The sequence below is a fragment of the Aristolochia californica genome, unplaced genomic scaffold, assembly GCF_029961685.1.
Source record: "Aristolochia californica isolate CCGP_79_NKW_82.1479 unplaced genomic scaffold, dmAriCali1.0.hap1 SCAF_11, whole genome shotgun sequence".
NCBI classification, from domain to species: Eukaryota; Viridiplantae; Streptophyta; class Magnoliopsida; order Piperales; family Aristolochiaceae; genus Aristolochia; species Aristolochia californica.
This window is the reverse complement of record NW_027181782.1, coordinates 2747855-2772832: the sequence shown is the minus strand read 5'-3', so window position 1 is coordinate 2772832 and position 24978 is coordinate 2747855. Positions and strand designations below refer to the sequence as shown.

The following is a 24978-nucleotide window of genomic DNA, read 5'->3' as shown; positions in this document are numbered from 1 at the left end:
CTTGATATTGCCAATACTAAGTGATAAGACAGCCTAAATCATACCAACTTCAAATAGTCCTAAAATCACCTAAGCAGTGCCATCTTGATACCAACTACTCCCTTCATGTCTTCGATTCATCGATTAATAACCAAATGTTGATGTGTCTATCATGACTAAAAGAAGATACGACCTGCGGTTTATCAAGCTACCCTAGGCTACTTGAAATTCTTAAACATATCCATGAATGTTGTTGGTTCAAAGCGGTCGTAAAATGAATAGGTTTTGAAAATTAAAATTCATTATTAAACAGTATAATTAATCCGGTCATTATAGGTAAACCAAAGAAGTGAAGTCAATAGGGACTTCCCTTGATGGTTTAAGACTAGGATCAGGTGACACAACTCTTTTGGCCGGTATGATGAGGTGGGGAAAATAATTTCTAGTTTGCTCCTCTCAGTAAAATTTATCCATCTCTATATTAATTTGCATGTTTTTATCATGTATTTAATCCAAATTAACGTAATATTTTTATATTAAATTTGAAAAAAAAAAAAAGCTACCAAGCTCTATCATAGTTTAATTAGAGCCTTACAATATCCTATTTCACTTAGTAATTCATTTGATGCAAAATCCTGTGACTCTTCATTTCAATATTCTAATGCATAAAATGATACCTTAAAGGATTAGCTGAGAAAGTTTGAAGAACATCAAAGTTGGATGAAGTGGTTGCTCTCTCTCTCTCTCTCTCTCTCATGGGCAAAACAAGTAGAATCCAGGTAATATTAATAGTAAAAGTCAATGAGAGTCTTCAAAAACAGCCAAAAATTATGTCATTCATAAATAGGTGGAAGCATTGATGAATTGATGTTGACTTCAGATTATTTTGTAATACGATCTTGTTTTGGTGGCGTTTCATGAGATAATGAGACATGCCAAGAATTATTTAAAAAAGCAGCACAACAACTCATGACACCTTGGAAATAACTTACAAATCAAAGTCAACTTGATTGATATTGAGGATCAATTCGGTTTTCAGGCCCTTTAATTTCCTTGTAAACTTACCCATGAGCTAGCAAGGGTTTTTTGGAGGGTGCACTTCCTTTCATCTCTAAACCTTGAAACTTGAAAGAGTCCATACCAAGCTTCATTAACGAGTCTGTACTGTAAAGGAAGTTATGCCGACTACGCACCTGTTTGCCTTACTTAAATATTGAGATTACATTTAGACAGTAGCTTATTGGATCAAAACGACGTTTACTACACGATAACGGCATCGATCTTTAAAATTTCAGCTTCGACCGGGGAACGTTTACTTGGGAAATTTTATATATAGATAACCCCCACTTACGATGATCAACAATTTAAAATTTTTTTTTTTAATGTAAACAGGGCCTATTGGGTGGTCCATATTACCTTAATCTAAGATTTCAGCCTGTAACTTTTCTACTTTTCATACTTCATCAACTTCCTAATAGTGTTGAAGAAGGAATCGATTTGGTGCCAGTCCAGAGATGAGAGGTTTTTTAGGAAGAGGAATACAGTAATTTAATCAATGGGGTCCAACAGCACTATTTTTTTCTTTTAGATTTGGCATGTTACGGCAAGTTGCACTAATTAAAATATATTATGATACATAAGCTACGTGGGGATCCATGTGAAAGGGGTCCCACATGTTGATCCACCTTCTTTGATCATTGACCAGTGAAAACAAGTAGCCAATGTGCTTGACCTCAGGGAAAGTAGAGCCTGCTCTCTGAGTTTTTAACGTAGAAACTCCATTGCTGTTTTCTTTAACAAATTATATTCTGAGATGTCTAACCAGAGGAAAAGCAGATCTCTTCTTTCTCCCAGTTAAGGATGGGATTGTGGTTCCCTTACAAAGAGGGAAAATCGTTTGCTAGAAGTAGAACTGTTTAGAGGTGGCTTTTCGTAAGGGGAAATCACAGAGAACCACCTTTTATGCCTTTGTTCCATGAGCATCTTTGCTCCCAGCCTCCCACACAGTTCAAGAAAATCTACTGATGTGAAAACCTGTAATGTGTCTGTGTAGAATTCGATTGGATGGACCCAATATGGAGGTAAGCCAAAGGAAGAGTCCTGCCCCCTTCCTACTCTTGACCTTTCAATTCAAGCAAGCAAGCATCAAGAACTATCCCTTATCTTGCAGAAATTCAATGAAAGATAGAGCATAATTGCATAACAGTTATTTGACCCCATTTATTGCTTATGACACTGTCATTGAATTGGGTTACAATATTTGATTTTCAGAATAAATGTGCTATTAAATAGAGTCCAAGAAGAGATGCAAATGGGATGAATCTCTCCCTTTTTTCTGTTCTTGTCACAGAACCCCAAAGCCTGACAGGTTATCTTGCATGCATAAACACTGTAGTTTCTCAGCAGGAAAAATAAATGAAACTTTTCTTTTCTTTTTTACTGTCGGAAGAGATTTGGCACAGTAAGAGGTGCCCAAGTTAATACTAAAATGGATCCATGGAGTTCCAAAATCAATAAACAAGCTTCTGGCCACTAGAATCCTCAAACCTGATCATGACAAAGGGTTTCTTCAAGCTCTGTTTCTCAAACAAAACAAACCCATTTCCAATCATCACCTAGAGAACATTAGTTCAGAGACAAAGCAGGAAACAGATGATACGAAACAGTAGTATAAGAATATAAATGCAAATATAATAACTCACAGCATGTATTGCAAAGTGAGAAACAAGCATCTCTTTGGAAATGTAAAATATACATATGAGTCGCCTCTTCTTCTTCTTTGTGGGAATTACACTACACTGCGCTGCACTACACTACAATAACAGCAAATAGTACCGTGTTGATCAGTCTTCCTTCTTGCTTCTGAAACAGAAGAGAGAAGAAAGCAGAAAGAAAAACGGGGTGGGTCTTCTTAATCTTCATCTTCGTCCTCGTCTTCTTCCTTTGGGTTGTTCTTGTAGGTTTCTGATCAGTAAGGTTGCCGGCCATGAGCCCAACCATAAGCATCGTGTGCTAATTGTCCCCCGTTTGGCATCAAATTTGGCGGCAAGTTGTACACTGGCATGGGTGAGAGGTCCTGCATTCCGGGAGCAGCGCCACCAATTCCCGGAGGGGGGCTTCCTCCGCCACCCATCTGGGTGCCACCAACGCCGCCTCCACCTCCGCTGCTGCCTGCGTCCTCTTCCTCCTCTAAAGGCAGCCTCTCGTACGTGGCGTTTGCAAACGTGGCTGCAACCACCATAACAGGCCCCGCGGCTACCAGAGTGCCCACAACGCTGCCACCGACGACCTGCCCTTGTCCGCCTGCGAGATACAACGTGAGTCCCGTTGATCCTGGTGGAGCTGGACCTGGGAGGAAAGAGCCGGTCAGGGAGAGGATCTCGAACCGGCCGTGAAGTGCGACGACTGCACCGGGAGCTGCAGGCTGCCGGAGAGTGACGTTGGAAACTGACCCAGTTCCGCTCAGGACGCAGACGCCCCGCTGCCGGCGGCGTGCGAATTGAGCGACGCACTCCGCCACGTCGGCGCCGCTGGCTACCTCCATGACGTGACTGCGTAGCGCATTGGGGCTGTCACGGGTAACGAAAATGGGGGGCTTGGGCCTGTTCTTCGATCCAGGAGGCCGGCCACGTGGCCGTCGAGTGCCCACTTCAACGGCGCCTTCCTTCGGCTCGTCGCCGTTTTCGCGGTCCTCTTCTTCCTCAGCTCCATTGTTGTTGGTATTGCTGTTGTTACTGTTGGCACCCCCGCCGCCGGCGATATCGTTTATTCCATCTTCGCGGTCCAGTTTCTTGAGACCGCCGGGACTCGCCGACAGGTCGACGCCGGGCAGGCCAACATGGCCAGCCCACCACCGGTTTGCCAGCGTGACCGAAGCAAGAGATCACACAGAATATAACAGCTAGAAGGCACAAAAAAACCCAACAAGCTCCTCTCTCTCTCTCTCTCTCTCTCTCTCTCTCCGACTCTCCTTGTAAACTACGACAGCATTAACAAGACGATGATCAAAGTAGCTTAGAAAACTACGGATCCAAGATGAAAGACATCTGGCTCTTCTTTTCCCCTACTGACTCTGCTAAGGTCTTCTGATCAAGAATCGAAGGCAAAAACTGAGGGAAGCTTCCGTCTTCATATAGATAAGATGAGGAAGAACGCCAAAGGGGTTAGATTCTTCATCTGCAGGAGAATTAATCTCACAAGATACAGAAGAAAAGAAAGAAACCAAACACGAAGAGAGAAAGAAAGCGAACTCCCTTGTTTTCTCAAAGAAAGATAACGATCAGAAGAACATTCCAACAACAACAACAACAACACATAAGCGTTTCCTAACGCCTCTTCAGCCAAACCAAACTAAACAGCTCGAAGTAAAAAGAAGAGAAAGGATAGAAACCTAATCCTTTGCTTCTTCAATCAAAAAGCCAACAAAAGAAGGAGAAGATCGCCATGTCTGCTAAAGGGTCTTCTTCTCACTTTCTCTCTTTCCTCCTTTTCTTTCGCTGTTTTTGGGTTCGCGTCGAGGTATCGAAATCTAAGCTTATTCTAATTTTTTTCCTTCTTTCCCTTGTTCCTCCAACCTCTTCTCTCTCTCTCTCTCTTTCCCAACTTTTAGTGGTCTCGGAAATTAGGGTTTTGTAGGTCCGCGTGCGCGTGAGCAGGTGGGGAGCACGTCGTTGTCTCGCGCCCCGACATATCAACGAATGCCGAGATCAAGTCGAAGCTCAGAATTAATAGAAACATGGGAAAGAAAATGACTTACAAATCAAATTTAAACAGAAAAGAAGAACCTCTTATCTTCTCAATTTTCATCCTAGAGAGAAGAGAGATTAACAATTTAACCCTTAAAAAGTTTTTTAATGTTCAATCTTCCTGTAAAAAAACACCAAACCGTTGTAGTTTGACAACCTCCATTTTCATGCATCCCGACCCTTCTTCCTCTTTAACTTCAAGGGACTTTCTCTCTCTAAAAACTCACTCTATTTTCAAGAGGAGAGAATCAGGGCAGGGAAGGGATTAGTTCGCCAAAGGAACCCAATTAAGAAGCTCTTAAATAATGTTAGCATGATTAGGGTAGATGCATTTTATGATTGTGGGACCCTATATAAGATGCCACTCAGGTGAATGATCAGCACAAGGAAACAAAATGGGAGTCCGCATTAAATAGACAAGAAGTTGATTGATTGGATGTTAGAGATTGTCTGATTGCACATTCTGTATGCCCATAGAGTGAACCTACACACAAGTCTGGTCACATTTGAGCTTTAAAACACATAACATGACCTTAGAAGGTCACCATTAATCAATTCATTTGCCTTGTGTTTTCTAAGGGTAAGTTTGAGTTTGATAGGAGTTTAGGTTTTGGTGAAAAGTAGATTAACTGACTAGGGTGTTTAACTGAGAAATTAAAGTACCATTTAGTTATGTTGAATGAAGTGGGAAACTGGTTTACTTTGGAAGATATTTTGGTAGAAGTTGTGTAAAATATTTCCTATGCATATATTCGTAATTTATTATTGAGTTTTCGACTCGTGTTGCTACTCCTTTTTTAATATATAGAATTAGTTAAGCTAACTCGAGTAACCATTTGCTTCTGGGACAATTACCCATGTGGTTTGATAAACACCGGCCTTAAGTAGATATGTATGTATGTATGTATGTATATAGAATTAGTTAAGCTAACTCGAGTAACCATTTGCTTATGGGACAATTACCCATGTGGTTTGATAAACACCGGCCTTAAGTAGATATGTATGTATATATTAGTTAGTGCTTCACGAAGAAACAGGATTGTTGATTCATGTGAACCGCATTAGTATAAGAGAGGATAAAGCTGAGAAGCAATCAGATTTATCCATTCTTGTGAACCAATCAAGGCCATCAAATTAGTTATCTTGACCCTGAATTTGTTTCAATGCAAAGACATGGCTCTCTAAACCAAGTGTATTAAAAACATAATACAAACCATGATTTCTTAACATACTAAATTCCAGACCAGGCATGGCACTTAACTCAAAATGTGTGGTTAGGTTTGCACTAATTTAAACCTTTGGTGTCTTATATGTGTGTCTTTAACATTATAGATCATATTTGTATATGATTCCAAAGTGAAAGAAAGAATTTAAGCTGAAATTGTGAGAATCAGAAACTAGGGTTGTGTGAATATCATCATCATTGATAACAACAACAGAAGTTAATTATTTCAAAACTAACCTAATAATGCTCTTTATCTTCTGAACAAAGCCTGTGATCTCAAGGTTTCAGTACAAATTTATATGGAGAACCTTCTTTCCATATAGTATAAAGCTCAGCACAAGCTGAATAGAGATTAATAAAACATTCTAGTGTTGAAGCATTTTTTAACTTGTACTAGGATGGAATGTTTTGGAAAGCTTCACGACACAGCAATTCCAACTGTCCTAGATAAATGAAAAAGTAGCACTGTCTCAGTTAAAGTATAAATTACTTAGACAAGATAGAAATGAAATTGGGCAAGTGAAAGGTGAATTGAATTTGAAGCAATGCCACCTTTAGCAATTTTTTTTATAGAGACATTTAAGTAAGCAAAAGGAAATCAAAGAGGATCCATTGATTCCAAACATGTGTGGATTTTAAGCCATATTTTATGATTCTAATACTGTAGATACTTCTCTTGACAACAACAGCAGAATGAGACTTCTTTGAGACAGTAACAAATTAATCTCCCTTAGGCCAAAATTCCAGTAAAGTTTTGCTGCAACACTCTTTACTTACTCTTTAATTGAGAAAAAGAGAGAGAGAGGAATATACTCAATCGAACTGCCGTTTCCATACTCATCTCAATTGGCTTTGAAGTACCAGTCCCTAACTTTTTTGTGAGTGCTTGTACTGCAACCAATCTGTTTCATCTCCTTCATCCTTTTCAAATCCACTTTGTGCCCATACTTCATTCATGAAACGGATTTCCACTCACTTGGCTCCTAGCCTTATTTCGACCCTATCTTTTGCTTCTTCAAAATTCTATACAACTCCCTGGCCCTTTCTCAACTGAGTCAGGTATTATGTGGCATTCAAATCTTTAAACAAAAGCTATATAACTACACTATAATATCAACTAGGGAACAATTTTCTAACACATATAGGTGCAATATCTTCTTCTTCCTTTGAAAAAACCTCTTGGTAGAAGATGAAGACCCTGACTACTGACTTTAGTTCAATCAAGCAAGTGCCAATGAGATATTAAAGGCATAAAGAATTTCTCATTTTTTTCATATGTTTTCTATTTCATTTCCATTCCTCTCTATGGTAATTATGGTTTTACCATGTATTATAAGGAGGGGGAGACATATAACCATAATTGACAAATCAATTGAATATTATACATCTTTCTATAGTTTTCAAATAGTAATTATCATTAAGAAAGTTGTGCCACTTCCCTCAAACTATTTTTTTATGTTGTATTTCTAGAGAAAGAAAATAATTCATTGATTATTATAAAATAAGTACATTGTATGTCTATTTATAATAGAGAGAATAATTTGAGTTAAATTTAATTATGTATATCCTAGTTACCTCCAAAGTACAACTCTTAAAAGATAAGTCTCACAATAATTAAACAACACTAACAAAGTAGAAGTCTAATTATTAAAATTCCCCATTGGCTGAACATTCGGATGTGGGCATTATTTATTTTTATTCTTTCTTTTAAGGATTAAAATAAGGTCAAACTTATATTAGAATCCCAAGTAGAGACGGTCTATCGATATATCAGAATTATATATGATTCATTCCGTTTATATACCTTGACACTTGCCATAAAAATAACCATTGTCTTTCATTGCTCTTCACTAGGAGTAGGGAGCCGGAGTCGCTCGAGCTCAGTTCGATTTGACATGTAAACTCAATTTAAACCGAACGCATCTCCGATCTATCCCTGTAAAGCTAATTTAAATCTGACTCCTCTTTTTGTAAAGTTGATTTGAAAAGCTTTGTGGGAGAGGTTGGGTAAAGTATAATTAGGTGTTACACTGGATTAAAGAAAGCCAATGAATCTCTTTGAAATTTTGCCAATTGGGTAAATTAGTAATTTTTTCCTAAGCAAGTGTTCTTGGTGGTGATTATCATTAGGAGAACATCAACGAAAAAAAATCTTAGCCTCTTTGTAGTTGTGTGTGTGTGATTTAGCTTTATATTTTGTTCTTGCTTTAAATTGCACTACAAGTACTTGATCACTTAAAAATAGAATTTGTACTTAATTCAGATGCCAATTTTTTTGTAGAAAACTTTGACCGACAAAATACTTTTTACATTGGAAACTAGACACATGGATCTTTTTGAAAATATATACTTTGAAATATGAAAAAGTGAGGTATGAAGTTGTGAACTCCAAGGAAAAACAAATGCAAAGAAAGAAAACAACTAAAGGGATAAGAAAACAAAATTAAACTAGTAGAGATGATAAATAAGACAAGAAACACATTGTCTTTATGGGTTACTGAGTCATCTTACAAAACCTGCTTCGATGCCATGTTATATTTCTAGAAAAAAATTAGTTCATTGATTGTCATAAATTAAGTATACTAGGTTTCAATTTATAACAGAAAGAATACATAGACTTTGTGAGTTAAATTTAACTACTTATATCTTAGTTACACCCAAAGTACAACTCTTAAAAAATAAGACTACAACAAATAAACAACTGTAACAAAGTAAAAGTCTTATAATACTAAAATTCCTCCTTGGCTGAACCTTCTTCCCCTAAAACTCCTTTTCATGAGAGTTAAGCAAGACTCTTACATATCTGTCATTCAACATTTGATAAATAATTTGACCCATAATGATTAATGCTTTCCCTGAAGACCTTGATTTTTCTTTACTTCTTTTATGTTGTTATACCTTTGTACTCTTAAATGCATTAATATTTTTTAAAAAAATTGCCTTTTTATTGATTACCAATTTGAAAAGTGCAAGTGTAAATGTGAAATATAAATGAAGTTTTGACAAGTGAGTTAAGGTTTCTATGTTATTTTTTTTTCAAATAAATGCATATATAAACTTTAGAATGATTCCCAAAAGGATATGTATTTGGCCTATTAATTTGTAAAGCAAGAAAAATAAGTTATCGGAGTTTATTCAAAATTTTCCATATAGAGTTAAAAAATCTTTTGGTGGGAAATACATAAAAAAGTTTCAACTTGATCACTTAAGGTATTATATAATGATACTATATCTAAAACTTCCAATTGTTATTAAAGGACCATTGACTCAATTATGTAACTAGGATTAATTTTAACTCCTTTCACATTAGTTCCTATATATTTTTAACTAATACAAAGTGCAAGGGCACTTTTAAAGATTAAGTTCATGCACAATGACCAATGGTACTCATGGAGCAATAGCATACAAAGTATACGCAAGATTTTTAGGTGGTTCACAATTCTTCTACGTATTGCTAGTCCACCTCCCAATATATTTTAGGACCTAGAGGGTCCACTCAGCTTGGGTAGCCTACAATATCTATAGCAAAATACCTCTAAGGCCAATTACAATACTGCCCAAATAGGGACATACACCACTCATTTAACCACAAAATATAATAACTCACTCTCACTTAGATTTATAGTAGTTGACTAGGTTACACAAGCCTAAATCCACATAGGGATTTTCAGCAACAAACTAGGCACACCAGCCTAGATCCACAAAGGGATTTTTAATAGCTCACTAGGCACATCTGTTAAGTTGTGGAATCTAATCAACGCCTTACTCTGAGTAGGTATGGGGGTTGACCTTCGTGGTAAGGTCGCCATGGGGGTTGGAAGGGGGCGAGGAGCCCTCCTCCTGGGAGTTTGCAGGCGGATCCCCCAAAAGGTCTATGATATCTTGATTGTTGTTTCATTAAGATCAGTTTTGGGATTTCACTCTTGTATTACGGTTGCCCTACTTTTTTTTATATTTTGGGGTGCACTATTAGGGTTTTATCACCCGAAGTAAGTACATCACCAAGAAGAATCATTAGTTACGGCCAAGAGAGCTTAGAGAAAAAATACCTATGAGTGTGTGCGATTACTGCAGCGGCAGAAGACAAAACGTAGTCTCACATTGAGGCAAACCTATATAAATCTTGTAAACTATTTCATCTTCATGGTGGATTACTGCAACGGTAGAAGATAAGACGTAGTCTCACAAGACGTAGTCTCACATTGAGGCAAACCTATATAAATCTTGTTGTATTTTCTTTCTTGCTTTGTTTCTCTTCTTTGTTTATTATTATTGCTCTCGTTGGTTTGGAATTAGGACGTTTAATTCCTAACAACATCAACCTAGATCCACAAAGGGATTTTCAAGACCGCCTACCTAAAAGGATTTTCTAGTAGTTCACTAGGCTACACAAGCCTAAATCCACATAGGGGTTTTCAGCAGCAAACTAGGCACACCGGCCTAGACCCACAAAAAGATTTTCAACAATTCACTATTCACATCAACCTAGAACCACAAAGGGATTTTCGAGACTGACTGCCTACACAAGGTCGTAGAACTCATATAGTAGCACACACAACTTCCCAACTTCTACTTCTCACCCACAACAAATCTTCTCAAACAATTTTAGGGTGAGGATGGCTTTACCTACTAAATGTTTGACCTTATTGCAAGGATTACTTGCTTATAATATAGCCCAATGTAAATTGTCTCTCAATAGGTAGATCTTAACAATCTCAACACAAATAAATAGGTAATATCAATCCTTAGGATCTCACCATTGTAATGATTTTAAAATGAAGACAACTCATAATAGCCCTTAATGACTTGATTTAAAAATATAAGCAACTCAAGATGTCTTAATTTGAAAATATAGGCTCAATGTAAATTTGGAATTGGTTTTTCAAGTTGGGGAATGCACCCAGTGAAACTTAATGTAATAATTGATTTCAAATTATAGCCCACAAGTAGTCATATTAACTTTAGTTAATGATTTCAAAGTGTACTTAACACCGGTCACCATACTTAAGCGAGTATGATTGATATATCTCAAAGTATTTAGTAAATATTGAATTTGAAATCTTATTTCCAAATTTCAATACTTAGTAAAAACCCTTTCAAATACCCAAATAAAATAACTTACAAGCATGTATTGATATGAATTGAAAATAGAAGAGGCTAAAAAACTGATTTCAAGTGGTTTTCAATCTCACAACTATGCAGAATGCAATGGCTAAAAAATATGATCTTAAAATCACTTGGCATGCATTCAACAAACTGATATCTAAGTATTCAATAAACATTTAAATGAACAAGCATAGAAATACTAAGCTCAACAAAGAAAATTATCGAATTTGGCTTCCTTTCAAGTTTTGGAGATAAAAACTTTTCAAATAATGTGTGAGGGCTTAGGAGGCTTGGTTTTCATTATGGGAAGAGAGAGATTTTGGTTGTGGCGAGTTTGGGTTAAATAGCACTATTCTTGATGTTCAAAGACTAGTTGCTATACATCAATAAGATTATTTTGGCATTTAACAAAAAAGTGAAAACTAGGTCCAAACATTATGAAAAATAATCAATAAACCCTATTTTTACTATTGAACATGTTCTTAGGTCACTAAATTTGAAGACCTACAACTTCTGAATTTGAGTATGACATTCAAAAACTTTGAATTTCTATAGCATGGGGTTGACTCTTCTGCTTGGGGAAACTCCTTTTTCTTCCAACAATTTGATTCTATAGTTGGAATCGTCCCCAAGGTTTGACTCGTTCTTTTAATCTTTTATTTATTCCAAAACTCTTTGTTAGGTGGAGTGAAATCTTTTTTTTTTTTTTTTGAATCCTCCCATGTAGTTGACTTCTATAGGCTTGTAGAAAGAATAAATAAAAAGAGGAATTGAGCCTTAGCATCAGTGTCGACTTCTATAGGCTTGTAGAAAGAATAAATAAAAAGAGGAATTGAGCCTTAGCATCAGAGTCGACTTCTATAGGCTTGTAGAAAGAATAAATAAAAAGAGGAATTGAGCCTTAGCATCAGAGTCGACTCCAATGACAAGATGCATAGCTAACTTCCGAACTTGGGTTGAGCTCATTCAGCATCCAAAATTTGACCAATAAATGTTTTGGATCTAAATATTTTTATAGTGGGTTAATTTATCTCTTCCATTTAACTATTTTTTTTCAAAAAATGATAAAATAATCATTTTAATTTATTTTTACTTGGTCTCATATGAAATGGTAAAAGTATCAAACATTCCAACCCTTTACGACTAATATAACATAATGCACATGCACTTTTAAGCTAAATTTTTCGTTTTAGAATTTGAAATTGATATGATTCCAATTTTAAGTTTTTTTTTTTTTTTTGTACATCACATATACAAATAATATACTAAAAACATTAAATTCTATTATATTAACATATGAATAGTATTTCTAAAAATTACACTAATTATTTATTTTATATTTTATAAGTAATTTTATCTAAAAACATGTATTCCAATAAAAGTAAACTCCTTCTTACTACCTTTAAACACCCTAAACACTCTTATCTAATCATCATTTTACAAGCTATGTTTCTCCAGATATTAATTTACATCAAATCTATTTTACATTGAATTTATCCTCAAACAATTTTTTTCTGCAAATTTACATGGGAATTCTTCAATCAGAAAATGAGTATAGTAGTCCGTATTTGTACACCGATATGTATATATATTGTGTAACAATTAATACATATTGATACAAGCTAATATAGTAGAATATAATCCAAAATACATGCCCATCGGTATTGTAACTTAATTTACATGGGAATTCTTCAATCAGAAAATGAGTATAGTAGTCCATATTTGTACACCGATATGTATATATATTGTGTAACAATTAATACATATTGATACAAGCTAATACAGTAGAATATAATTCAAAATACATGCCCACCGGTATTGTAATTTAATTTAAGCTCGAATTTAAATATTTATTATAAGGTATCCCAATGATTGCTAAGTCTAAAATGGCCTCCACATGAGTAAAGTCTACTTGCCACCTTGTTGAGGTGTCCTTACCAAAAGTAAGCTTGTCAATCAAAGTGGGTCCGGCGGCCCTTTTAGACTGCTTTTTTAGCTCGGGTCGGAAAGTCCCCGGTCTTGACTCTCGACGCCTTAGGGCCGGGTTGGAAAATGGGGTCCAGAAAACGACAAAAAAGGGACTGGCTTGAGGAACAGTTTCCGAGTTCCGCGGCCGGGCCGGCTGTGAGAAACTATTTTCTTATTGTTTCCGTTGGGTTTCCTATGATTTACTGGTCCCCGAGATGGTCGCGTGCGTCTCCACGTGGAAGCAGTTCCCGGATTCTCGTCTCTGTTCCCATGAAACTCATGGAACGAAAACTTTCACCTAAAATATAAATTATAATAGTAATTTTTTATTTTTATTTTTTTAGACTTTTTCTTTTTTGTTCTTTAGACTTTTAGACTTTCCACTCCCATCCACCCACTGATTTTTGAATTAGTTTAATTACCTATCACCCTCTTAGAAAATGGTGAAATTATTCTTATCCTATAATCCTCGATTACACTTGTTTTTTTTATTATTAAAATTTGTTACAATGTCTACATATGTATGGTCGATCCAATACGAAAAGTTATTTGGTACAAAATATAGGAAATGGTTATATTAGCCATCCAATTATGATAAATAATTATCTCAACCATACAATCAAACAACTATATCAATCGTCCGATCAACCGTTATCTCAACTGTCCGATCAACAACTATCTCAGTCATTGATCATGATCAAACGGCTAAGATAACCGTTCGCACCAAATAACTTTTCATATTGGATCAACCCTCTCTCTCTCTCTCTCTCTCTCGATATATATATATATATAATTTTGACAAATATTTTTATATAAAATTTTAAAAAATAGAGGGACAGAACCCCTCCCTCCTCTACCTCACTTCCATTTATTCAACTAAATAGGCAGCAAGTATTTGATCGTAATTTGTTTTTTTAAGCCTCCTGTTCAACAAGATTGTCTTGTTATTTTTTAAAGGTTTGAGAACTTGTGTACAACCACCCATCTGTGAGAATGAGCCCACATTCCCCTTCCCCTTCTATTTCCTATTCTTGTAACTGTATCTTCCACTAGAGGCAATATAGGCTTGTTCAATCCAGGTAAGAGAAGAAATCATTGATCACCATTTATCAATAAGCTAGAGAGGGTTGATTCTCAACTGTGTACTTAGATACCTCTAGTAGTACAGAAGAAATCATTTCATCTAGATGCCATATGGAGCCATTCATTTCTTTGAATCTGTAAGAGAAGTTCATACACATTCAAAAATGTGTAACAATTAACCATTTACCACCATAAGATAAAAACAGGTGAATATAATAGTATGACCATGATAAAAAGATTATAATGAGTAGGAGATAAACTGGGATTTGAGAATCCATGATAAAAAGGTTACAGTGAGGAGAGAAAGTGGGATTGAGAAAGGGGAATTACCATGGGTCGAGGAGTTCGATATATATCGGGAACTCCTTTCTAAAAGGCACAAAAACGAAGAAGAGGATGGATCAAGAATGAAGGCAAGCAAGATTCAGAAGCATGTCTGGACACTCTTTTCTGTGTTTCATTTAAGAGAGTAAGCAGAAGTGCAGGGCATCATGTTTCTCTGATTGCCCAGCTAGCTTTCTATGATACAATACTATACTGGATCCCAAGACTTTGTCAAGGTAAAAAAATTTCCCAACTATGATAATGCCTTCTTACTACAAATGTTCAGAAAATTAAAGCTTTGCTCTCATATACTGTAGATTTTACTGCACATATCAGATAAGCATAAACATCATCTTCTTTAAAACATGCTGCAGGCATGAGAATTCTCACTTTCTCTATCATATTCATCCCTATATAAAAAAAGCAAAAGAGCATGTAAGTCAATTCACAAACTCAACTGAGGACAGGGATAAACCAATTCAAAAGAAAGGTAAAAAATATTAAATTGTAAGAGATGAATTTGCTACTACCTTCACAGATGAGATGTGCCTTCACAAGGACTTTTGGAACTTTCCATGAACTCAAACCTGCTGCATATGTTTCCCAGTGCGATCATTAACTGATTTGATGCAACAAGACTGTAGCTCCAACTGTAATATACAAGTACCAGCAGTCAAGGGCTGCTTGTAAAAGAACTACTGAAGAACCGAACATTCAGATATCATTAACAATCTTTCTTTTCCATTGAGATGATACCTGGAAAACTTATTCATATAAGCAAAAAAGTTCAAAAGAAAAAGAAAAACACACACACACACACACACATATAAAGTAGCGCAGTCATCACCAACAAATGAAATTTAAAAAGAGCATTCTGGCCATGGATGTGCATTGGACAAAAGTAACAAAGTTCGATGATTCAGACAATTTCTTCTTCTTCTTCTTCTTTTTTTTTTTTTTTTGAAATGATGATAAGCTTCAATGATCAGCAAGAAAAGTAGGGAAACTTGGCCCACCCTGCTTGAGACAGGGATGGTTTCCAAAACTCACCCCCACAGGGCGGGGACAATTTTCCTTTTGTGAACCTGTCACCGGTTGGTTAGGACATGGGTTAACCCCAAAAACCCGACTCAACTTGGTGTGCCTGTATTTATAAGTTTATATAACATATTATGTTAACACCCTTCCCTTTTATGAAATGTCTGGAAGAGAAATACAAAAAAAATATGGAAAAACCATATATGAGAGGGCATAAATGGAATAAAAGTTGAGCGCTTATGTCTCAGAGAGATGAAAGTCAGCAAGAGGAGACTGTCATGTTGCAAGTAGCTGTTATCCAACATTTGTTGTTCACAACTGAAAGCATCATAAGGTTTCTCTTGTATTTCAACCAGGTAAGTTACTTAAATTTTTGTCCCCATTTTTTCTCTCCTCTTTTGTTGGTTATTTCTATGGATTTGTGTGGAATCAAGTTAGTCGCAATCCATTGTTCCAATTATCATTCAACGCATTCCTGACACCCCATTCCAAAATGAAGCCTTATGTGCTAACCCTCTGTTATCTTTGCTCTCTCTTCCTGCTTGTTTTTCTTATTTTGATTTTATACAAAACCTAAATTCTATTAGTATGTACCTATACTTTTTCTGGTCTCCTTGTTTAGGATTTGTCTGAATAGATGACTACATGAATTTTCTAGTCTTGCTTTGACAAAAAAAGAGTTTCCAGTTTTTATGTCCTTTGGTGTTCTTCTATTATTTTTTTTTTTTCTATCCAGGCATTAACATCAATCTCAGAAAGAATTAGGCGTTGATTTTTATTATTATTTTAATTGATTTGTTCTAAGTTTGAGGGGGGCAGGTAGGGAGGGGCAGGGAGGGGACTTGCGGGTTTTGCAGGATAAAGCAGGGACGAGTTGGCCGGGAGGGGACAGGGTTGTAGGGTGACGTCTGGTTTCAACAAACCCGACATGCCCCAACCTGGTGCCATCTCTAAAGAAAAGCTGATTCAGATAACTTTGCAGCCGAAGTACCAGATAAGAGTCATTATCACACATCACCATGTGCCATGGTTAAGGAAAGGTGACAAGACACATAAGCATTGTATAGTTGAGCATCCAGACTCTTTCCTATCATTCTTCAGTAGATGAAATATGATTTCCTGTCCTACAGAAATTATGCGTAAACTAAAGAGAATGATTTTCTCAAGAGGTCCATCAAACAATAGACGGACAAAGTATTACCTCTATGAAGCCTACATTTATAAAGAGATCCCTCACACTATCTGAAGAGAAAGTCATTTAGTAGGATGGAGTCACACTTTACCATGGTTAAGGAAAGGTGACATGACCCATAATCATTGTATAGTTGAGCATCCAGACTCTTTCCTATCATTCTTCAGTAGATGAAATATGATTTCCTGTCCTACAGAAATTATGCATAAACTAAAGAGAATGCTTTCTCAATCAAACAATAGACGGACAAAGTATTATCTCTATGAAGGCTGCATTTATAAAGAGATCCCTCACACTATCCGAAGAGAAAGAATATGAACGAGTGCCATCTGACCTCATGTATTCTCTGAATCCAATCTTTCTTTGGCTCAAATCAAAGCATATTATTATCATAAAGGCCTATTTTTTTAGAAATGGATCATATTAGGAAATATTCATTGTCATAACAAAAATGCAAAGCCATAAACAGGAAGCCCTCTACAATGATAAAAAAAGCAGTAAAGTACTTCATGACTTGAACATCTTCTTTACGTAACAGTAATCTGATAAGAACTGTTCCTATGACATTGTGGTGGGAATCAGCTAATTAATTTACAAATGTCACCAGTGATATCAGTTGCATAGTTTGCTCCGGTTACTTCGTTTCTTTTCATAAAAAAAATTGTAAGGCGTTAATTGTGGCCCAAATTAGAGGGTGCACCAAAAGCAATGGAAAATGTGGAAAAAGGCAATTCACTCAACAATCTGGTCATGCATATTTTGGTATCAAAATTGGCCACATAATATGGCAAGAAGAATTCCTTTCAGATCTCTTTCTTCTAAGAAACACTTTTTTTCAGTAATCAATTCTAAATGTATTCTTACCATGATCCCTGAAAAAGAGTAATCCTCCAGGCTATAAGACTAATATACAGTCTTCAATGACGAATGTCATTTTTTGGAATGGTATCACCAATAGTGTGAAGATCTAGAAGGAAAAACAGAAGAAAATTAGAAAGGCAATAAGATAACTTTTACTCCACATGCATGCATCCCTAGGTCTTTGAATAGATTCCATAAAAAAAAATGGTCTTTGAATAGACGAAAATATTAAATCACTCTCTCTTCATGCAAGGAGCCCTCCAACCAATTGTCCACACTTTGTATCCACAGGTGCAACAAGACAATTGAGCAAACTATCAAGTAGGTTCCACTCAGAAAACTGTATTGAAATGCCAACATGTAGGATGACGTACAGACATGCACAACTTTCAGATTACCACAGTTATCAGATGTCAAATTGTGCATCCTAGGCAGATTGTAATAGTTACCAAGGTAATAAAATCTACTCCTCTGATGCAACACTTGCCTCCTTCAAAGTGAGGTGCATTATTTAAGTCTGATTTCTTCTGCCATTCCACATCTAAAAAATCCAAAAGACAAACATAATACCTAAATTCTCTCAATTATGGAATCGTTAGGAACTATGAAGTGCAAGAAACATGAAGACAGCACAATATGAAACTTGTTTTTTTTTTTTTGAATGATGAGCAACAATATGAAATTTAATAAAAACAATGACCAGAAAAGAAAAAAGTGGACTCAGCACTAACTGGCGTTGGTAGAAAACCAAGATCAAGAAACTAAATGCAGTTCATATAAACCTAGTAAAACATCTGATACAATTTTCAGAGAGTTTTTATGGCAAGAACTGCACGCTAACCAATGTGGAAATCCATTGATAGAAAATGGATGGAATCGTTGTTTGAGTGAGACCTCATGAGCAGCATCTATCATCTCGCTTGCCCTTGTGCTACAATCACAAGCATAACCAATAATACTTCAGTTTCCACAACCAAGAGAAAACAAGTCATATCAGAGAGATAGAAATAATAAATATAACAAAAGGTGGAATTAGAAAGATATGGGGATCCAATGAAGACATCAAATTGAGAGATGAAGTTTCTATTGGACTTTGTGCCCTACAAGCTTAAAGGCTATTGTACTAATAGCAGATATTGGTGATACATAATGGACATAACAAATACATGAAGCCCTCAACAACTCCTCAATTTTCCAATTGCGCTTTTGTTCTTGCCCTTTTTTTATATTATAAAAGTTTTAGCAACGTACAAGATGTAGAATGGAGAAACATTTAAACTTATGGAACAGAAGCCACATGTCTATATAGACTTCAGTTTACTTCAAACACTAGTTCAAGCATTGATCACTCTCCCACTCTCCACCATTTGCACAGCATGCTGCTTAAGATTCGAATCTTTTTTTCTCCAGTCATGCCTACTGATATCCTGGTCTTGGTTCTATGAAGAAGCCAGATTAGATGGGGAATAAACTTAGAAGCATTGGAAGGGAAAAAGTCAAATGTCAGTAACTAAAAATGCTGAAGTTCCGATTCTATCAGAACTTCAGCATTTTGATGTAGCCGCTGGATGTGATAAACTAACTCGCAGACCATATAATTTAATTCTCCATCCTTCTGAAAATTAAATAAAAAATAAATAATTCTCTCCACTTACACCCACTTCCAACTTACCCAAAAACCTTTTTTTTTTCCTTTTGGGAATAACTAGGATCAGTTGTCTTGACATACAAAAGTTATAGAAGAAAAATTAAAACCAAAGAGAGGTAAAACCTCTTACTACCTCTAAGTCAGTAAGTTGTCCTTCATAATTAGGGCTGTCAATGGTATATAAACGGAACATAATAAGTTATTCCATATACCATTCCATTTATATCCGTATTCGGTATTATCGGTATATGTAATCAGTTGTTCCATACACCGTTAATTTATTTCCTTATTGGATGGTAGAATGAATATTTGGGTAAATAAATGGAATAATAAGGCAAAAAACTTAAAAGCTATAAAACCATAGAAAGTATAGAAGAACTATATTATCATATACATAGAAGTCTAAGAACAACATTATTCTAATGAATAATTTTTTTTTAAAAGAATATTATACAAAATTCTTTGAAAAGGCAATTGAATTATATTTTATCTCAAACATAAATTCACCCAAATAATAATTTACCAGTTTTCTCTTATATGTCATTGGTTAATTGGATACTGAATGACCCTTACCCATTTCCGTTCCATTTTGTAAATGGTAATCGGGTAATCAGGTAAAATTATCCAAGTGCTTAATTGGGTAATAATTTTTGTTCCATTTCCATTTCATTTAACAAACAGCAAATGGAAAATCGAGTAAACGGGTAAAATTGACACCCCCAACCACAATGGCCATAACCTAATCAAATAACAACAAGCTAAAGAATCAGCCACGTCATTCAGCTCATGCTTCACAACAACTATGGGATTTAAGGCTATTAATTAACAACTCACCATGAACAAATGAGTAAGGCTAACAGAATCAATTTCCTCAAGTCAAAGGTTTCATTCTTTAAATGTTGCCACCTCTTCTAGGGAATCTTTTGCATCTCAAAGACGAATGCCTCATCATTTGGATGAGACTTGTACTCTGATACTCTTCTCCTTGTTTATTAGAGTTCAAGAGTAGAAATAGAAAAGAGATAGTAAGGTGACGAACACCAATAGAGAAAAAAAGATAAAGCTTAGTTATGTGTCCACTAATAAGCTTGAATGAGAAATTCATAACCCAACATAGCACAGTAACAGTGACGACAAAGCATATGAATTGTCATGTTTCAGCATTAATTGAAAAGATGGTTGTTTGTGGGATGGTAATGCTCATAGTATCAGTTACAATACCGTGATGTTAGTATGTCAAATAGTCTATCAGAAAAAAAATAAGATGGAACTGTGAGCTATACTAAGCAAAAAAAACAATCAAAGGTAGCTTGCCTGGTGCTTCATTTATAGACTCAGCAACCACATTTGCAATGAGATCAGCAAACTAGATTTGTTTTCATGTAAAAACACTCCCTAAAGTCATCTGAAACAAAATATGATTACGAAATTGGAAATCTGCAATCATCTACCCACAGACCCATTTTCGCGATGTATATAACTGACTCATTTGGGTTAATCAAAAAGAAAACTGAATAAACATTACCCAATGGGTACAGAGTGGAACTGTTAACTTACAGCAAAATGGGAAGGACGCTGCTCCCATTCCCGCACCCAACTTCCAGAAGTTTGGAAGACGCATTATTCCTTAAGCAACTCCAGAATTCTTTCAACAAATAACGCCTTTCCTGCACTGGGAAAATAAAGGACTTAAAATAGCTCTAGAATCATTCACGATTAAAAAATTTTGAGCAAATTTTGCTACGAGAAATCAGAGCATCCAAATTCAATCAAATTAAATTACCAAATACAAGAGGTATCTAAAGTAATGAAAGGAAAAAGAAAAAAGAAGAAAAAAACGTGGCCCAGATAGTCAAATAGATAGGCAGGATAAGAATTGATTTTCTAAGAACAGGAACAGTATAACTAAAAAAAACACAGTAGAATCTCTGTGTGAAGCGAAGTTGAATAGAATAAACAATTACACTATAAAAAAAATCGGATTGAGGAAACCAAAAAACATAAAAGAATCATACAAATACCAAGTTGAATAAAGCACGTGAAGCAATGCGAACAACATGACGAAGAACACATACATCCGTCAAGCTAAGGAAAAAAAGGTCAAAATAACTCATTAGAAACCTTGAAAAACTTCCGGAGCGACCGTAAAAATTAAGATTTCGGGCGAAGGAAAATGAGAAAATTGAGAAAAAATGAGAAAGCTTAATAGGGACCGACTGAAATGGCCTGTTGGAATCGTGCACGAAGTTTTAGACATCTTAAATAAATGTTTTGAATTACAAATTATAAAAATGCCCTTTATACTTTATAAATATTAAACTCGTATACATATAAAAATTTAACCATTGACATAATTTAACATGTAAAATAAGATTACACAAAGAAAATTAAGTGCAAAGGTGATAAAATAATCAAAATATCCCTAAAAGGTAAAATAACCAAAATACCTCTGGATATATTATCTAACACTCCCCCCAAACTGGAGCGTATATATCTAGAAGTCTTAGTTTGTTGTAGAATGATATAAACTCTCGCTTGCCAATGGCCTTGGTGAGAGAGTCAGTAGTGATACTTATTTCTTGTGTTTATGTACTTGTAATGGTCTCTCGTGAGTTTGTGTTAGTCCAATGGGCTCATCAACTGGTACAGGGATAACTGGTGCTAGTTCAGGTGACATAACAGGATCAGATAGTAAAGACAGAGGAAAAGAATGGCACATCCTCAAAGAAAGTAACATTAGCAAATACAAATTTTTTTTTTCTTGGACGGGCAAAAATATTTGTACCCCTTTTGTGTGAGAGTACCCCCAAAATACACATTGAACTGCTTAAGGAGACAACTCATCCCTAGAAGACCTAAATAGATGAGCAAAGCAAACACATCCAAATACTCGAGGAGAAATAGGAAATAATGGCACAGATGGAGAAAGAACCTATATAGGAATTTTTCCTTCTAATACAGATGAATGCATTCTATTAACCAAAAAAAAGTTGTAAGGACATCATTACCCCAATAAGACTTGGGCACATGCATATGTATCATCATTGTCCTAGTCACCTCCAGTAAATGATGATTCTTATGTTCAGCTAAGCCATTTTACTGAGTGGTAAAGGCATATGATATTTGATGAATAATTCCATGTTCTTGACAAAAGACCTGGAATTTATGATTCGTGAACTAAATGTCATTATCAGTATGCAAGATATGAAGTGAAGCAAAAAACTGATTTTTATTTTATTGAAGAAAAGTTTAAAATCAAATGCCTTAGATTTTTCCTTAAGAAAGTATAAAATCATTGATAAAGGAAATAAAATACCTATGACCAAAATGACTAGTCACAGGACAAGGACCCCAGATATCTGAGTGTATAATCTCAAATAGATGGTTGGTTTTATGAGATGAGACTGAAAACGAACTTCTGTAATGTTTGCCCTGTTGACACAACTCGCACTGAAAAGAAAGCTTGAAGGAAAGTATAGAAAAACTTAAAGTCAGTTTCACTACAGACAGATGACCTAGCCGCAAGTGCCACTGTAGAGAAGAATCTACGGTATGTAATGCATGAATATTATTTTGTTGATGGTTCTCCAAGAAGTATAGCCCATCTCTCTCACGAGCGGAACCAATCGTCTTCTTCATCGCAAAGTCCTGAAAAACACAATGAATAGGATAAAATGTGAGAGAACAATTCATTGAATCGTCTTCCTCATCGCAAGATCCTAAAAAACACAATGAATAGGATAAAACGTGAAAAAAAATTCATTGACTTGGCTAGTTGATTAATCGACAACAAATTTAAGGGAAACATAGGAACAAGAAGTGCTTACCGAGGAGACATAAAAGAAGTAGGAGTAATATTGCCTACTCCTTTAATAGCATTAAATTCAGCTCCTAAATTGTCCAATTTTTTGGCAACAAACAGTTGATTTTGTTGTTTTGTCAACTCATTTTCATCCATAATAAACAGATGATAGATATTGATCTCCTGCCATATGCGAAGGAATGTACTATAATATTCTATAATAACTTGATTTTCTATTTTAAATCCAAAAAAGCCTATATACAACTCAAAAACCAGAGAAAGGTTACTCTCCTATGCATATAAATAGAGACAACCACTTAGCCTTTGTTGTCTCACAATTCATCACCTGATTTCTTAGAGTATAATCAATACTATTGACAATCTAGGTGACTATCCTTTGCCTCCCAATCATATCTGGAGGCACTGGAGGATCATCTCAGATAAACTTTAACTTTTTTCTACCCTTAAGATACATCCTAACTGACTTCGCCCAATTAAGATAATTAGGCTCTATCAATTTTTCTGAAGTAATCTTGATAGTATCATTTCCATCAAACCCAGAATTTTCTCTAGCTGGAGTATCCATAATACTGTTTTATTATCATAAAATAACCAATTTAAGCTTCCAGACAATTTCTAGATTTATCACCAAGGTGGGCCCCACTCACAAAATTAGGGTTAGGGCACAAAAATAGGTATGCACACTTCAATAATCTAATAACCAGCAACTCATAGTTATCTCAACCAATATCATGCATAAGGAGTAGTAATTAGAGTTGATGTCATCAATTGGGTAACGATACAAGCATCCAACATTGGGTTGGGTGACACATATCTCAAAAAACCCAATTAGCAAACCAACTAGGGCTATAAAAGTGTAGAAAACCCTTCAATGATTGATAAAGACCAATAACCCTAAGTTTATAACAGAGAAAAGAAAAAAAAAACTACTTTGATGAACCAACGTAAAAAGTTTGTGATTTTTCTCCTTCCAGCAGGTTATCCTCTTAAAAAATGGCAAGAACCTATAATAGAATACTCCCACCAACGATCTACTTGGGTGAAGGAAGAGGAGAAATTTGAGAGAAAAAGAGAAAGGAGAAGAATTTTTCTAAAGAGCCTAGAAAGACTTTGTTGGGAATCATGCATGAAATTCCAGACATCTTAAATGACTGTTTTGAATTACAAATTATAAAAATACCTCTATACACTTAATAAACACCAAACTCCTTATATCTCCCTAACTATGCATTCTATGTACATAAAAATTTAACCATCGACAAAATTTAACATGTAGAATAATATTACATAAAGAAAGTTAACCACAAAAATGGTAAAATAACCAAAAATATTCTTAAAGGATAAAATAACCAAAATACCCCTAGATGTATTTTCTAACATTGACGCTTGTGAAAGCTTTTCCAAGCATCCGAATACTCCAAAGGAACACATGGTGATGAGGTGAATCCATAAATGGTTCATAGTGGCACCGTAGAACCCTGAAATCGAATCTCTCTTTCCCTGTCGATTGTTTTCCGGTGCCCATGCCCATGCAAGGTCGCCGAATGCCAATCAACTTGCCGTCGTTGTCTCGCCATTTCTGAAAAACTCGAATCGTCTGTGTTGCTGCTCCATTCATTGGTGAAGAAGAGTAACTTAAAGATGACGATGATGACAAAGAGGAGGAGACGAGAAGGAGGAGGTTTAGTCAGTGATTGGGACGATCACGATCATGATCGGTTCAGCTGCATCAGCTCCAATTCGAAATCTCATGATGACGCCGACAAGGAGTCCAAGTCGGAAGCAGCGATGCGGTCAATTTTCAGATCAGAAATCGAGAGCCAGCACATACCTACAAATGTTGGGAACTTTCGATGCCCAGAGAAGTCTGAGGTGGCCGTGGAGGGCACACCGCGTACGCTGCCGGACGTCGAGGACGGGTTGAATTTTTACCCCGTTCGGGTTTTTTTCGGGGATGGGGATTGGGTTCAGGTTCCGTCCCTGACC

The 24978-nt window shown here is 35.8% G+C and overlaps 1 protein-coding gene and 1 pseudogene across 1 annotated transcript; both read right to left on the bottom strand.

Moving 5' to 3' along the window:
- Positions 1–2918: 2918 nt before the first annotated feature.
- Positions 2919–3859, bottom strand: LOC137944560 (AT-hook motif nuclear-localized protein 20-like; the record flags this gene model as incomplete). The annotated part of the gene is made up of 1 exon (XM_068790241.1): positions 2919–3859. A coding segment is annotated over one exon (912 nt), but the record flags the coding sequence as incomplete, so codon positions are not given.
- An 11122-nt stretch (positions 3860–14981) lies between these two features.
- Positions 14982–24610, bottom strand: LOC137944558 (uncharacterized; annotated as a pseudogene).
- Positions 24611–24978: the final 368 nt, after the last annotated feature.